This window comes from Calonectris borealis, chromosome 18 (assembly GCF_964195595.1).
Source record: "Calonectris borealis chromosome 18, bCalBor7.hap1.2, whole genome shotgun sequence".
In the NCBI taxonomy this organism is placed as follows: Eukaryota; Metazoa; Chordata; class Aves; order Procellariiformes; family Procellariidae; genus Calonectris; species Calonectris borealis.
Window position 1 is genome coordinate 2,228,178 of NC_134329.1, and position 16,129 is coordinate 2,244,306.

The 16,129-nt window shown below is 43.3% G+C and overlaps 1 protein-coding gene across 5 annotated transcripts in view; it reads right to left on the reverse strand.

The window, feature by feature from the left end:
• Window positions 1-1,892: 1,892 nt before the first annotated feature.
• FBXW8 (F-box and WD repeat domain containing 8) overlaps window positions 1,893-16,129 on the reverse strand; it is a 52,468-nt gene continuing 38,231 nt past the window's right edge. For 3 of the 5 annotated variants that reach the window (XM_075167243.1, XM_075167242.1, XM_075167245.1), the window contains 4 exons: window positions 9,951-10,078; window positions 6,154-6,327; window positions 4,279-4,395; window positions 1,893-3,571 (listed from right to left, as the gene is read on the reverse strand). In XM_075167243.1, the coding sequence (XP_075023344.1) occupies window positions 3,427-3,571; window positions 4,279-4,395; window positions 6,154-6,327; window positions 9,951-10,078 (564 nt within the window). In that variant the 3' untranslated portion in view covers window positions 1,893-3,426. Of the gene's footprint in view, window positions 3,572-4,278; window positions 4,396-4,935; window positions 5,021-6,153; window positions 6,328-7,361; window positions 7,864-9,950; window positions 10,079-16,129 lie in introns of those variants that run through there. The other 2 variants (XM_075167244.1, XR_012676385.1) reach the window with 2 other exon arrangements.

The following is a 16,129-nucleotide window of genomic DNA, read 5'->3' on the forward strand; positions in this document are numbered from 1 at the left end:
CACTCCTGAGCATCAAGAGAGGGACGGCAGACCACGAAACGCTGGAATCCCTCTTCTCCCACCGCCAAGGTGGTCAAGGACACAAAACAGAGGCAAAAGGCAATTTCTTGGGGCCTTTGCTGGTGGCTTGGACCCAAAATAGGTGGAGGGACAGCTGGGGTTTTTCCAGTACAGCTGAGTGTGTCCTACCACGTCCTTTGCATCAAGACTGTTTTGCTATGCACCACCCATCGCCTTCCACTGAAGTCAGAGCTCCGGAGCCTGGCAGCAGCTGGAGGCTGCGATACAGAGACAGCCTCCCCCTTTGATCATATATTCTCTTTGGAGAATTGTAGGGAAGAAACTTAGGTCCAGGGATCCTTCTCATGAAGACAATGGACACCTCTTTTTTGCTAAGGATCACTGTCATCAACAATAGAAACCAGAAGTTGTTCTTGAGGCTCTTCACCCCAAAATACTTCCTCCTTTGATGCCTTCTGATTCTTTAGCTGTCCCCAATACCCAGCCGCCTGCTGGTCACCGGCCTGGCACATTGCACCACGCTCTCACACAGCGTGAGCCTTCACCTTCAGCCCAACCTCTGCCTCAATCCACAACCCTGGTCCATGTCCCGACCGCAGCTCCGCAACGCGAACCCCTGCCAGCAGCCCTGCCACCACCCCGCACAGAAGAGGAGCCCCCTTCTCGAGTGGCAACCTTTGCCTGTGGGGGACAACAGGGCTCCGCCGAGACAAGAGCCCACCTTTGCCCCTACCCACCACAAACTGGTAGCATTAACAAGTCCTAGGGAGTCGCCACATGGGAAATCCAAAGGTGGCATCTATCTCCTGTAAAGATTGGATGGTGACTCCATTCTTGCTCTCAAAGTTATTAGGGAAGAGGCTCCATTTAAAAGTCACCTAACCCTGGCGAAGATGTAAAGAGTCACGATTGCATTTGCCACACTCCAGCACCCACTTCAGCCCCGTGTTAATGACTACCCAGTGAAGTAGGACAACATCCCTTTTCAGAAACAAAAATTAAACTCCCAACATGGATACTCTCCAACAGCCTAAGTGCCCTCATTTGCATTATGAATGCTAGTTAAACACATACACAATCTTCTGCTGTGGTACAACCTGCCTAAATGAACTCCAGTGATAGGAAAAAAAGACCAAAAGGACCATCCTCCAATCCACCCAGAGGAGCTGCATCCAGGCCGTGAGCCAGCGAAAGGGTGGCTGTGGGGACAGAGAATTTCTTTCTCCACTGGAGGTGATGCAAGCCTTCTAGTATCCGGATGGGTTGATGTTTGGTCCCCAAGGAATTGATGACTTGTAGGCCTTCTCTGCGTAAGAAAGCAAACATTTCTACAAATGCAGGTGCTGCAAAGCATCCGTCTTCCAGCAGCTCAGGGATTACCATGGTCAAGGAGCAATGCGGAGGCAGCCTTGCCGCAGGCAGTGCAGAAGGAGCGGGGAAGTCCGGAGGTGGACTGCAGGAAAAGGGCTCGACACACGCGGGCGCAAGACAAACTTATCTGCTACTTGCAGCAGGGGGATGAAGAAAGAACAAAGCTGTCCTGAGATAATGAGACAAGGTAAGGAGAGTCAAAGGCAGAACGAGCCAAGAGTGAGTTAAGTGAGAATGGGGCAGCAGGTCACGGCACAGAGAGGAAGAGAACAATGACGGCAGAAGCTCTCTCTGTTCAGCCACATCAGAAGACACAGGGCTGGAGCAACCCACAAAATCATTTGTGCAACAGAAACTATTATTTATTTGACAGGTTTCAGCTGAGCTCTTGTCCAAACTATGTATCCGTGCCACCTCTTGCTCTTCCAGGAATGAAGGAAGGGAGCTGGCTTCCTGCAAGGGCAGAGGAAGGAAAAAAAAAAAAAAAAAAAGACCAAAGCTTTATGAAAGATAAAATTTATTGGTCAGACAGAATGATTTGCCCCTTGCGCTTCAGTCCATCACGAGGAAAAAGCTAACTGTTAAAAACCAAACACACATGTGAAAGTTGGCCTAGGGGTCATGGAAAACCACCCCAAGCCAAAGACAATGGAGAGCTGTGAAATTATGTCTCTCTCCAGGCAGGAGGAGGGCAGCACGAAGCTCTCCAGGGGCCACCTCAGTGACAGTCCCTCTCCTGCAGGTTTGGGCACATTTCCTGCACCCCTCCCCAGCAGTGTACTTTTAAATTGATTCCATTAAGCCAGCAAAAAGGTGTTAAGTTAAAACTTAACCTCAATTTAAACTTAATTTACATGGCTTTGGCTTGCACCAGTAAGTTTACAAGGGCAAATCACAACCATAAAATAGTTTTAAAACAATAAAACATATCCACGCAGGACTTGAGCTCTTGTTTGCGAAACTGGTTCTACCTGTGTGCAACTTGGGTTTAAGATAAAGCCTTACTCCTCATTTTCACTTGAGATACCACGTCTTACCCTTCAGCCTGGATGCTTCTCCACAGCACTAGTGCTCATTACCCATGCAGAGGGATTGCGGCCAGTTCATCCCTTTTGTTTCATTACACCAACATGATCAATTCCCAGCTGGGAAGTGAGGACAGCATCAGAAAGCCAAGCCCCAGCCAGCTGGGGAAAACCTCCAGGTGCTGTGGAAGGGCGTGATCCAGCAAAGAACATACCTGACAACTAACCTGAGACATGACAGCCTTTTGTTGCAGTGCACAGGGGTTAGTTCACCCTAAAAGGCTTAGGAACAAAAAAGCCACAAACACATGTACATATACAATTAGAAAACATTTAATCCAGAATTTTAGAGACCTCAAAAAATAATCTATTTTAAAATAATTTTGATGCATGTGGCCTGCTGAGTTTCCAAGCATCCAGCCTGGCCAAGGCCAACCTTCCCCTCCCTCTCTCCATCATACTCCCCTCTCCCAACCACCATAACCTTTTGTGCATGGTCCTGTTCCTAGACACATTCCGATGCACAGGAAAAGAAAAATGAGCAGCTCATTACAAGGAAAGAAATTTCAAACATGTGGCTCAGCAAGATGCTTTTTCCAAGTCCTTGGTGTTTTTTTCCCCCCTCTCAGGATAGGCATGAACTCCTCAACGTGCTCGCAGCCTCCTACCGCTTCAGCGGTTTGCCACTCGGGGCTCTTGCACTTTTCCCACAGGCAGCAGGAAGGAACATTTTTGTTTACACGGAAGCGTACTGTTCCCCTTCACTCTTCAGCCTCTCCGTTCCACCATAGTGGACCTTTGAACATCTGTGCAGCCACACATTTTAGTGATATGCTCGAGGGCAGCCATACTCTCTGTTCTGGTTCATATCCCCAAGTTTTCGGCAAATGCTCAGCCCATTTGATGTGCCTGCATCTTCTGGGTGCTTGTCCCGAGTGCATCTCCTTTCTGCCTTTGGCCATGTGCTTGGCAGAGGGCCGGACCACAGAAGCCAAGTAAAGTGAGTTACCTAAATGTTATCATAGGGTACTGCAAGGCCAATGTTGTAGTTGTAACCAGTCACCTCATCGTAGGAAGAGCGGCAAATAGGAAGGATGCTTTCTACAGCCAACTGGTCCACCGAGAACTCATAGGCATAAATGATTCCTTGATGCCTGTACAAAACACGACCAGGACACACCATTTTACCTTAATTATATATTTCAACAGGGGAAACGAACAAAGTTAGAGATTGCCATAAAGGATCAAAATTTGATGCTTCAGAAGCTGAATATAAAAACCCATCCCTTCTGCACTAGGGCTGTCTGTGCAGTTTTAACAGAAAACTCCCTCCCTGCCTCCTTCCAGGGACCCCACCAAGCCCTGGAAACGAACGGTGAATCATTCACTTTAGCACTGAGAGACATGACTTATCTGCTGAAACATTTCTAATCTATTCAGAAAGGGGGAAGATAAGAACATTGTAGTTTGATAGTTCAATTAGACACGCTAACAGCCATTTAAGATGCAAATACCAAAACCTGGAGTTTAAATACCAGTAGTTTTCCTTTAGGAGGAGATATCATTACTAATATTTAGAGCAAGGAAAGGGCTGCGTTCCCTGTGTGGCGTCAGTGGCCTTTACGTTCCCCTGCTGAAAAAGAAATGCTTTTTTGTGCTCAGAAGTAAATAAAGAGCCAATTCATCAATGGTTTTGAAAGCCTTATCTTTAAACTTTTTTAATTTTATTTTTTAGATGCTATACCTTCTCTGTTACTGCTCTGGATCATGATGCAGGTGCTTAGTGTGCCATTTTAAAATATGTAGTAAAGCAGATCTTCGCAGTGCCAAAAATCCTACCCTTCAGAGCTGGCTTACTCACTTGCGGTGTGCGGTAAGGTCATCGTCCGTGATGCTGGCGCCTCGGGGAGTTTTCTCATCAGGGATGTTTGCAGTGATGAGGCTATGAGAATTAAACCACACGTGGCGGACTGGATGTCTGAAAAATAACCCAACAGCACTGGGTGAGATGCCACCTGCATTAGACTCCTAAAATCCAAGTGCAGTAAAGGCACCGCTCTGGATTAAACAAGAATTCATTTAAATCAGCGCCCTCTCTATGGCCAGAGGCTGGGAACCTGCACCTTTGGCTCTTCTCCTCCCGTCTGGAGCAGATAAACACAGCTTTTATCCCCATCTAGTGGGCTGTTACCAGAACACACGTGGAGGCCAGAAAATATTTTAGACACTTGGCAGCACACAGACTGCAAGGGATCCGGGCTGCCTGCTTGCTTTGCTGCTTTAAGGACTGCAGCACCACACTCCTGGGAAGAGCAGGATGCTTCCCGAAATGAAGGACGGGGACACCCAGGACCCCCACACCGCCAAGCACTGAGCTATGGCTGATTTAGAAATGCACTATATGACACAAGCTAAGAGGTCTGATCTGCATTCCTTTTCCTCTCACTGGTGAATAAACTAACCCTGAACCATTGTAACAGCATTTACTGTTCAAGCAGGAGTAACTTACCTTCTCAGATTAAGATGGCTCATCTCCGTGACCCTAACGTGTCTCCTGTCATCTCCCTTAGCTTCTGCCCTTGCTTTCCATTCATGACACTGTGCTGTAGGCATGGATAACAACACACACCCCTTCTTATCTATGAAGGCCTTTTTGACTGAAGTGATCCCTTCTGATTCCTCTATAGATTAAACAGTATTTAAAATGTTTAATCTAATGGTTTCACTTTTAGTACACCCCCAAAGCTCAGATCTGCGCTGCCTGCCCTCCTTGGCATACTCCTTAGTGCTGCTCCAGGAGATAATCAATGCAATATTGTCCTTACTGCATCAGCCCCATCACAACGGGCTTTATAATTCACAGGGTCAAAAGAGAAGGAGATACCTGCTATTAATCAATGACAACTCCAACTTGAACTTCTCTGCCTGTAAATACCTCATCTAGCTTCTCTTTGGGGAAGATGCATTAAAAAGAAAAGAAAAAAAAAAAGAACAGATAAATCCTGATTTTTTGAAGGATATCACTCAGAATTACAAGGGGCTAAATCCTTGAGGTCTTCATTCAGACAACGCTAACTCCCTGGGAATTGTGCCTTGATCAGGAAATCATAATTTGGCTGTAGCAACTGTTCTGTCAGCTCCAGGATACTGATCTCTGCTTGTACTTTCAGTACTGTACTTCTTGTGCTTTCAGTAAGAACTGGTATTTTAATATTTAAATGAGTTTAAATACCAGCCTGGCTTTGATTGTTACTGGTAATGATGTGTTACCGTGAATGACGTCAACAGAAACAGAGGTATTGTGTACGGATATAGCGGATGGAGACAGCCACAACCAGTCACTCTGAAGACAGCAGCCAGGAGTCCAGCATTTTAAATCCAAGGTTCAATACTGTAAATACTGGTTGGGGATGGGGCAGGGAGAAGACACTAACGGAACTTCACGGAAAATCCAGGGGAAACAATTTCCATGCTCCCTTAAGCTGACTGAACCACTCTTTTTAACTAATGAGTAAAGAGCCTACGACAGCTAAAGGGCACACACAGAAACACGCACAAGACTCCAGGTGGGGAGGCAATCTGTTCCCAAATCACATGAAAACTAAACAGAACGCTCAGAAGCTTTAGACACGGGCATATTATCATTTTGGTCCTGGATCATCCCATTCCCACACTCCTCCTGTCAGCCAGATCTGCTAAACACCCTTGCAATAGGACCCCACGCAGACAAAATTACCTGGCATGCATTTCCCAGAGTTTGGTGCCCATCCGTTGGTCCCACACACAGACCAAGCCCTCTTCTCCTCCACTGACGATCTTCCAGTCATCCATCTGGACGGCAGACACTCCTAACTGGTGAGCATAGAAGGAGCACAAAGATTCGCTTTTGCGGAGATCGAATACCCTGACCCTAAACGAAAGCAAATAAAGAACAGAGATAAAAACAGCTGTGGGTTCTGAGAGCACAAGTACTTTTGGGGTTATGAAAATATGTCTAGGACAGCAGTAGTCCCACGGCCACCACAGGGCCAGAAATCCAATACGGTGGACACTTTCCACCGCTGAATCTTCACTCTGACTTCTATTATCAAAGATTTTTTGAGGCAGACTTCTCCCACCATGCAGGACCTCTCTGTCTCTTTTAAGTCCTAGGTGATATAAAATGTAAGTGAAATTTGGAGAAAGCTCCTTTATCTGTGCCTCCCAAAATGTCGGCAATGCCGTGAGGCATAAAGTACCGTGTTTTGGGCATACTGCTAACACATCCTACCCCTTGGTACCTAACCCACTATGGCTGAGGGGTAATATTATTATAAGGATCAAGGAAAGGACTATTACTACGAAGATTTAGAAAGAGCCTAAATGCATGACAATTCAAAAGACAAGTCAAGGGAATTACAGGTTTATACGCTTGAGTTAATCACCAATATTGAAACAAAGCTATCCACAAGCACCCAGCAATCAGTATCTCTTCCGATTTCAAAAACGCAACTACTGACTGCGGGCAGCTTTTAGGTATATCTGGTTTTCAGAAATTATTGATCACTCAGACAAGGCATTTTGAAGAGAAACGTATCGAGGACTCAGCCAGAAGCAGAACTGTAGAAAAAGAGCTTAGGATTTCAACCACTGCAGTAAGTCCACAAAACCAGTTAAAGCTAATGGTGTTAAGTTTTAAACACAGCACATATCACAAAGGAGTATGGTTTTTGGTCCTTATATATCAAGATTAAGAGATAAAGCAAAGTACATAAGCGATTAAAAAAAAATGCAGCGAGTGAAAACAGAATTAAAGGGGAATTACTGATCTCAGATTTGAAAAGAAGCCAGAGAAAGTTCCTCCCAGCTGATGGCTATCACGAATGAAACCATCAGGTACACATTAATTCCAGAAAAAGCCAAAGCACACTTGTTCCAACACATTAACTGTACTTTATTCCATACCCCTGCTACGATCCTAATGGTGTTGCAAGTCTTTCCTTTTCCTTTCTCAAATGGAGATTGCATCATATGATTTTACAAATAACACATTTCAGCAACTGAAATAAAAGGCAGCAGAACAGTCCAAAACTCCAACAGAGCGACATCCATCTGACACGCAGACAAACATGCTGGAACGGAGCGAGGAGCACGCTTTGTGTGGCTCCGCAGTCACCCTTAGGAAAACCCCATCACAACAGTTGCTGATGGTGAAAAGGACTTCTTGCTTTCTCCAACTCCAGCAGCGAGAAGCTTTGGCTACATATTAGAGCTCTGCTTTGGGCAAGGATGGGGTATTTTGGAAGTGTTCACACCCAGCGCTCTCCCTGTCGTACTGCATGTATTCTGCACAGCAATCAAAGCTTCTTCTGTTTGGTAAGCACAGTTGGAAACGAAGATCTGATTGTGTCCTGTTACTTCATTAGCCAGGGCCCAGGTTTCAGGCAGGTGTCCATTCTGGCACACCCTTGCAAGAATTAGAGGCACACTTGAGTTGTTTAGATGTGCTTAAAAAAAATAAAAACACCAAAAACAACCAAAAAAAGGAAAAGCATTTTGCAAATCCAATGTGATGCTGTAACGCAGACCTGGCACGGCCCTCCACCTCCTGCCTCAACAGCTGGGCTCAGTGGGAGCACATCAGATTCATCCCAGCTCAAGGGAGCTGTAAGGAAGGTGTTCTCGTGACGAGGCTTTGACTCTCCTGTTAGACTATCCTAGAAGCAAGCTCACTTGCCTTTAGGAGACCATGGAATACATGTTTTGATCCACACTTTTCAGCAATGGTATACACTGGGCTTGCCATATGTTTGCTTTCCCAAGGCTATTCACCATCTTAGGTTCCACCAAGAAAAGGCTGCTGCTGTGCAGTGCATCAGCACAAGCTCCCTGTTATCAGATCTCTTGCCAGTGTGAAGCACAGCTAAGTAACCAAATACATCAGCAATGCTTCAGGAGTATTTTTTGATGGAAAGAGATTTTATAGGCCGTACCAAAAACATTTCACTTCAACAGGGTGGTCTGCGTTACTTTTCAAAATCATGGCTTTGAATAAAAGAATAGCATATACCAGTAAAATTGTGAAAGTGCTGTATTTAATTCCAGCAATACATCTCCCCACTGGCCATCAGCAGTTTGAACTCGCACGGCAAGGACCCTATTTAGTACACTTGCTCCGTAATAGGGCTATGGAGGTTCAAGCCACATCCCACCTGTGGATGCCCAGCACCTATTAATACCCTTCACGCAGCACCACACGAGGAACTGACCTCTGAGATACACATGGTCTTGTCTCCTGGACGCCAAACCTATTTGCTGAACTATTGATTCCTAACTCCTTGCTTCTTGATGGCCAACCCCTGAACTCAGTCAATGCTTGAGCTAAAAAACTGAAAAGCTTTCTGGAGGGGAAAGGGCGCAGACATTTACTCTAGTAGGAAGGGAGTAAATTTCAATCTCACTTAAGGGATACCAACTTTATCTACTCTCCCATCATCGTGCAAGAGATCAAAATTGGAGGTAGTTTTACTGGGGTGCTTTGGAAAATCAATTATCTGCTTTTAGAGGAAAAAAACTCCCAAGGATTCAATTACACGTGTCAAACTTCGGATACCTCCTTTATCTGCTTTGCTGAGAAAGTGCGAGGTTTGCTTGCACTGCCTATTCACTGAAAAGGAAAAAAAAGCTGTTTGATAAAATAATCATTTTCGCAAGCTGCCGCACTGGCGGGACAGAGGTCTGGGATTTGGCAAGGGGAAGTATCCGCCTTACAATCTGATACCCACCACCACACCAGACCACCACCTGCAGCCTGATGCCCAGTGCAGAAAGGAGGAGGGAAGGAACAGGGAGCCATTAGAGACTGGCTCCTCGCCATCCCACATCTCCTTTGGTGCACTGGATCAGACCCCACAAATAACTAGCCAAAAAAAGAAAATCTAAAAATTGGACTCAAAGGGTCTTTTTAAGCACTTTAATCCTTTCGCACTGACTGTTCCCAGTGCGTCCATTCCTGGCACCAGATATTGTGCTGGGAAAATCCTACTCCCCAAGCCAAGGAGTTAAAGAGAAAGCTGCTAATCAGCTAAATAGAAGCTGGAATCTGTTCATATGAAAGTCTCTTTTTTTTGTCACCTGAGGGACATCACAGTGTTCCGAAATACACTCTTGACATCATTTGGCAGACGGACCCATCTCATCCTCCATGATTCATCCCTTAGGTTATTTTTTTAATATCAGAAAGTGAGCTTTTAAATGCCAAACTAATTTTGCGGGTGGTGGTGGGGAAGTGGAAGATATTCCAAGTGGTCTCGCTGGGCTGTACACCAACTGCGTCCACCAAATGGCTTAAAAAGAAAGTCTTCCCATGGAGCTTTCTGAAACAAAGCAAACTGGCAGCCACATCCAACTATTACCTAATATTTTGTTCCTGAAGTTCATGCAGGCTGCATTTGAAACATTAGAGGAGAAACAAATTCTAGCAGGTCCAGATGTAGGACAGCAGGACAGAAGTAAGCTAATTTGAGATGGGTTACAGCTCTTGGTAGTACCTACCTTCTGTCTTTATTGCCTGTAACAAGCATGTTTGGAGGACTGTTCTGGAGGTTGACACACGTAAAGTCACCTATCGAGTTGCCCATCTTCTTCAGACACTGACTTGTTTCCAGATTGTAAAGAAGAATCTGGCAGAAAGAGAACAAACACCGGCTAAATGTAGCATGAGCGCAACAACTACATTTTGCCGCAGCACAAAGTAGAGCAGACTTACTACCATCAGAGATGGTTTGCAAGACTCATTTCTCAATATGCTAATACATAACCAAGATACAGATCTATCCCTATTAATAAGGGCAACAACACCCTCATAAATAAGGAAAGCAAGTTTTACAACGGAATCCATCAAGAAGCAGGGATGTAAGACTCTTGCCAACCAGTATCAGATAGGTATAGCTCTCAGGTGGGCAAAGCAAGCCATACAGATTTTCTCCAGGTCAAATTTTTAAGGCTTACATGGAAAAGCAAATAATGTCTTCATCAATTTTAATGTTTGAAAGAGTAGTAAAAAGTAAACAGAATCAACGTTTAGAAGGTTTAGACAGATGGACTGTGCAAGAAAGATTCAATCAAATACAGCAAAAATTCAAGAGCAGAACTGAACACTGACTCAGCGCTGACAGGCCCTGCTGATAGCTCTTGTACAGATCACGCAGCAGGAACAGATTAAGAGAAATATTACATCTGAAGTGGCAGTTCAGATGGGAAAGGAATAAAAACAACTCTGATTTTAAGCAACATCCAAGATGATTCGACCAGAGTCTGGAAGAAAGATACGAGTTGTTTCCCGTCTGTTCACCCTCCTCTCCTTCGCGCAGCAATCAGTTTAATCACGTTCACTGTCTTTCCTGTGGGGCCAGATGAGATTTATCTATTTCGGCCTTTCAATTTAGGAGAGCAAGTATTTTTAGAAACAAAAAAATGTACTGGTCAAAGCCCAGTGGAGCTCAGCACAGCACCTGGTCTTACATAACTTCATAAACTTCATTATTGCACTTCACAGTGATGCTCCTTTAATTTAAAAGAAACCTATGACCATGAAAAGAGTAATGGTAGTTAAAACATCAGGAAAAACTTATGCCTTCCACGGCAACATCAGCATGGCTATGTCAATGTCACATCAATATTCTTACTTCTACTTTTCTGATTATATCCACATGCAGGTTAATAAATATCACATTTTCTGTACATATTATTTCAACATTTGCCAGAACAGCGATAGTGATGCTGCCTGGCCTTTTACTTCCTATCTGTGCAATTTTAGTAAGCATCTGAAAGGTCAAATTAAGAGAGCAGGATCATTTTGTGATGGATGCCTCTAGGCAACAAAAGTGAAGCTTTAAAAATCTCTAGGAATACTGCAAAGAAAGGCAGAGAATTTGCAGGTTCCCTCCACCTGCCATTTCTCCCAACTAAAGAGCAGGCATGGTTTTATTCAGACATATTAGCAGCTCCCTATTAGAATCAACACATTCATACCCGATTTCCTCAGTTGCTTATAATATTTATAATCTCCCAACTAGTTCCCTCTCCCAGCCTTGTCTTTGTGAAGCTATCTGCCTCAAAGACCAGTCTTTAGCATGTAATTTTTCATCCTTAAGACTCAAAACACCACAGCAATTTTACCCAAGCTCTGTAAAGCAAGGAAGACTACCTTTGCAGGGAGACGTAGGACACAAAAGTTGCTAAAAAATGAATTTAAACTTCCATACCTATGAAAAAGTTGCTGCAAACTGCATGAAAATGTTAGTCTTCAAGGTAAAGACCAATTTACAGCCTGTTCTCACTTGGAGCACAGCTTCCAACAGCTCACTAACCAAACCCAGAGATAATGACATTCTGGCAAAGGTACTTTGCACGGTTTTCAGTGCAAAGGAAATTAATATTGTGCCTGGCAACCGAATTTCTCTTTGGAAAGTTTTGAACAAAAGACAAACTCAATAAACTGCTGAATTCAAGTTATGAACAATAAACGATCGGGTCAACAGCAACATATTCCAGCTCCCAGTTGAGCCTCTGAACCAGCCCTTCCCAGCTGTACGTTAAAACTCTGGAGAGGAGAGGGCCAAATGCTGCTTTCTCAAAAGTCCCCTGGGGCTAATACTTAAAGTGAACATCCATAAACTATTAATTTATCTAAATGACCATAGCTCCCATCTATCCTATAAACATATGATATATACTTGAAAATTCAGTTATGGCCATGAAAGACTATAATGAAAAATTGCTTCCACATAGCCTTTAAAGATTCCCGTTTTACATCAGAGCAAATATTACATATTCTCCTGCTTGCAGTCTCAATTTTAGACCTGTGGCAATCCTCATGTGTAGGTAGCACCAGCCGAAAAATTATTTATTTCTCCTCACATACCTTGTAGATGGCCACTAATTTAAAGTGTTTGCATCTAAGAAAGAATCTGTAAAAAAATAAAGGTTCAGATCCTCAAAACTGGAAGAAAAGTTTTTGTTTTATCATCTCCTAGCCCCTCCAATTCCTTCTCTTCTCACGTCAGTCTCCATTCTTTTAATGATTGTTGGGTTGGTTTTTTTTTAATTTTATAGTGCACATGTGTATTTCTAGCCAATTAGAGCTATCATTGGAAGAAAGATTCTCTTTGTGATTTTCTGTATCCAGGTTTTACCTATCTTTAAATTCAACTTCTGTCTTGAGCAATTTTATGGTCTGCAAACGAATTTCAGAACCTTATCCTGACAAACCGATAGGTAAAGAAACAAGAAGAACTCAGAATGCTTTTTAAAGTCTGAATAATAATTTCTTGAAGACAGGGGTTTTAAAAGCATACTGATGACAATTTTGAAGTTGCTAGAACACTTCTGATGAGCTCTTCTATAATATCCCAAGGCAACAAGGATTTTCTTTACAAAGGCCAAGGAGAAAGAATGAAAATACCTGGTCAATAGGGACTTGAAATAAGGGCCTGTATGTTAAAGGGCAGATAAAGCATAAGATCTTTAGGAGGTTTATAATCCTATAATGCACACTGCAAAGGGATTACCCTTTTAAAGATATTTATAATCCTATAATGGACACCCAAGATCAGTGACCTAATAGGTACCGAACTGAAGGTAAGTGAACCAAGAGCATTTGGGTGTGAAATGAAGTACCCTGGGATAACACTCTAACGAGCATCCCTTCCCCCAGTGGGACTTCGGGGACACAAGGGAGGAAAAGCATTAAATACTCTATGCAGATATATCAGGATCTAACGCACAAAATAAAAAGTGTTACCTATTAACATCGTTGAAATGAAAAAGTCTAAGTTATTGGATAAGAGCCAAGCAATCTCCCAGAATGCTTAATAATTCAACAAGCCAGAAATAGCCAGAGTACCTTTACCATTATGTTTAGTTAAAGACCACAGAGATTAGAAAACACATTATCCATCTCAGAGGTGATTCTTTCCATGTTACAAGTCCCTTAACGACCTTTACCATCTCTCCCTCTCTCTCTCTCTCTTTTAATAAGGCTGAGCAAATGGGACTTCATTTTATCCGATTGCCACAGACTAGTGGTATTAATTATTCATGCTCATACGCTCTCTTTTGTTAAGGCAGTGCATTAGACTAATTTCCCTCTTTACCGTCGAGTTGGGCAAGTCTCAACCTGTGGCCACCGTTCTCAGATAGATGCGCCGAGAAGCTGGCAAATTCATGAGACCAGGCAGAGGAAGAAAGGAAAAGTTACTGTACTTCACGAAACTGCAGAGCAGTGGGTAGGGAACTCTCTTTAAATGCTGTCCAAGAACTCCAGAAAGACGGCTAAGTTAATTCACAAAGAATTAAAGTCTCTGTAGCCAGAATAGCTAAGCTGTGAGCTTTGCTACATCTTGCAGCTAAGTGAGGTCAAGCGTGGTCGATGTACTCTGGTTGAGATATTTCCAAGAAAAACCAAGGAATTGAAGGAAATGCTGTTGATGGAACTCTTCCATGCATGTCCAATACCCCAGCAGGTGTTTTGGGATCCTGTGTTGTTGGAGATGTCTTTTTTGGATGGAACATTAAAACAACAAATCCCCAAGCACTTGTTATCAAAGAGCCTGTGGTACTTTCAACAAGAGCAGGGGTGTTCAACCCACCGTCCTGGCTGAAAGCCAGCAGACAACCGCTTTGTGAAATAGCTAGTTTCCCTCTGCAATCGCATTTCTGCTTCTTGTCAAAAGTTACCACATTGCACGGCTAGTAAAAACTGAGCTGTCTCTCAGAATTGGGTGAAGCACTCTGTATACACAGGATATTTAGTTCTTATTCAGATGAAGTATTGAACGGAGTAGCATAAATATTAGCAAAAAGTATACTGTAAAACCACACTCAAAACCTACATCCTCTTCCTTGCTGAATAACACACAGGGCACATTAAAGAACCACTTTATCAGAAAAAAATGTCTAGGATAGAGGTTTCTAACAGTCTTTTTAGAGACAGGGGATCAAAATAAAAAAAACGGAGTTGCTCAAAGAGGCAGAGGAACAAGCAGCAAGATTGGGAACAGAATTTGCATTTATTTTCAGATTACGTTTCTCCCCCTTTCCTCCTGCCCATCCCTCTGCCAACCAGAAAAAACATTGCCTGAATACACACAAATATTGCCAACAAAAGAAAGGGTTGTGAAATTTCAAGTCCACCATGAATAAAAAGGGATCTGGTTTTTGCTCAGGTGAAAACCATTCAATTCAAAGAGTATCTACAAAAGCGATAAGGCTATTTCATATGCATTTGTGGCAGAAGTCATCAAATTAAGTACAACATATGGTACACACTGCTGCAAGTTTGAATTTTATTTCTAAAGGGAAGCGGAAAAAGAATATTTTCAAAGTTTACAAGCCTCAGGGGCACAGTTTCCCGGTGCAAATGTACTGAATTGCCTACTGTAAATATGGCACATAACACTGCAACAACAACAAAAAAATTTGACTATTAACAAATGCAAGGTCAGCATATTGATGCTTGTACACAGAGATAAGTGTTCTGGCTCCATAAATTTAAAGATGAGCTAAGATTTAAAAAGAGCAGCTGAGGGAGACAGACAGACAATCAGAGAGAAAGAAAAAGAGTAAATCATACACAAAACAGCTAGTAAAAAAAAAAAAATTAAAAAAGCAGTTAATATACATGAATAATGGATGTTTGATTTAAAAGCAGTTTACTCCAATATGATGTAATTTTTGACAATCAGCCAGAGAGACTATTTTGCAAGCTCTTGCCAGATATAAGTCATTGTGTAAAGCTGGTAACACAACCGTTTCTCCGAGCGCGTGGAAAATTGACTTTCATGCCATCCTAAAGGTGACTTTACGCTGGCAAACAAGAACTCTTATTTCACATGCGCTGAGCAGCACCAAGCAGCCTCAAGCAATGCTTAAAGACCCACACAGAGGACTGCAAAAATAACAGAGTCTAAACAGCTTGCAGCAAATCCAGCAGCCAAAAAAGGCAGCCATAGACACTACCCGGTCCTCCAAATATCTACACCTGCCGTAAAAGTTACACAGGAAGCTAAAGACAAGCGTAGTTTGGTTTTTCCTTTTAAGTTTTCATCTGACTGGAGTTAAAAAGTAAGACTCCAAGCTGGTAGCAAGAAGTAGAGCCAAGCATTGTGCAGGCAGGCAGCGCACAAGCTTCAGCAACGCGATTCTGCCAACGCACCTGCAACCCTTGCTGTTCCAGCACTGGACACTGCCCGCGCCCGGGCTGCCAGCCTCCGGGACTCTGCCAGCCCTGATGGGCTTGTGATGTGGACAGATGTCTGCTAGGACCTGGAATGAGGTCACCAGGCTCATTTGACTTGTGGCTGAAGACTGATGTAGGAGTTCAGGTACCCGGAGATGAAAGGATATTACGTTTACCCACTGAACCACCCCCTCACTAAAAAAGAAGCCCTAGCCCAGAAACACATTTTCCCTAACCTAAGGATAGGACAGGGAAAAGGAAGGGAAGGTAATTCTTAAAAACTGAATGAACTCTCTTGGTTTCACAGATTATCACCTTGAATACTCATGGCACATCCTAGCAGCTGTATTTTCAAAACCTGGAGACACTTACCTCAGCAGCTGTGCCAATTTTGAGGTATTCACATTAATGTACAAATAGGAGAAAAAAAGCAGAATGTCATTAACACTTGCCAATACAAAAGGGATCACTTTTTTTTTTTTAAACTTGCAAA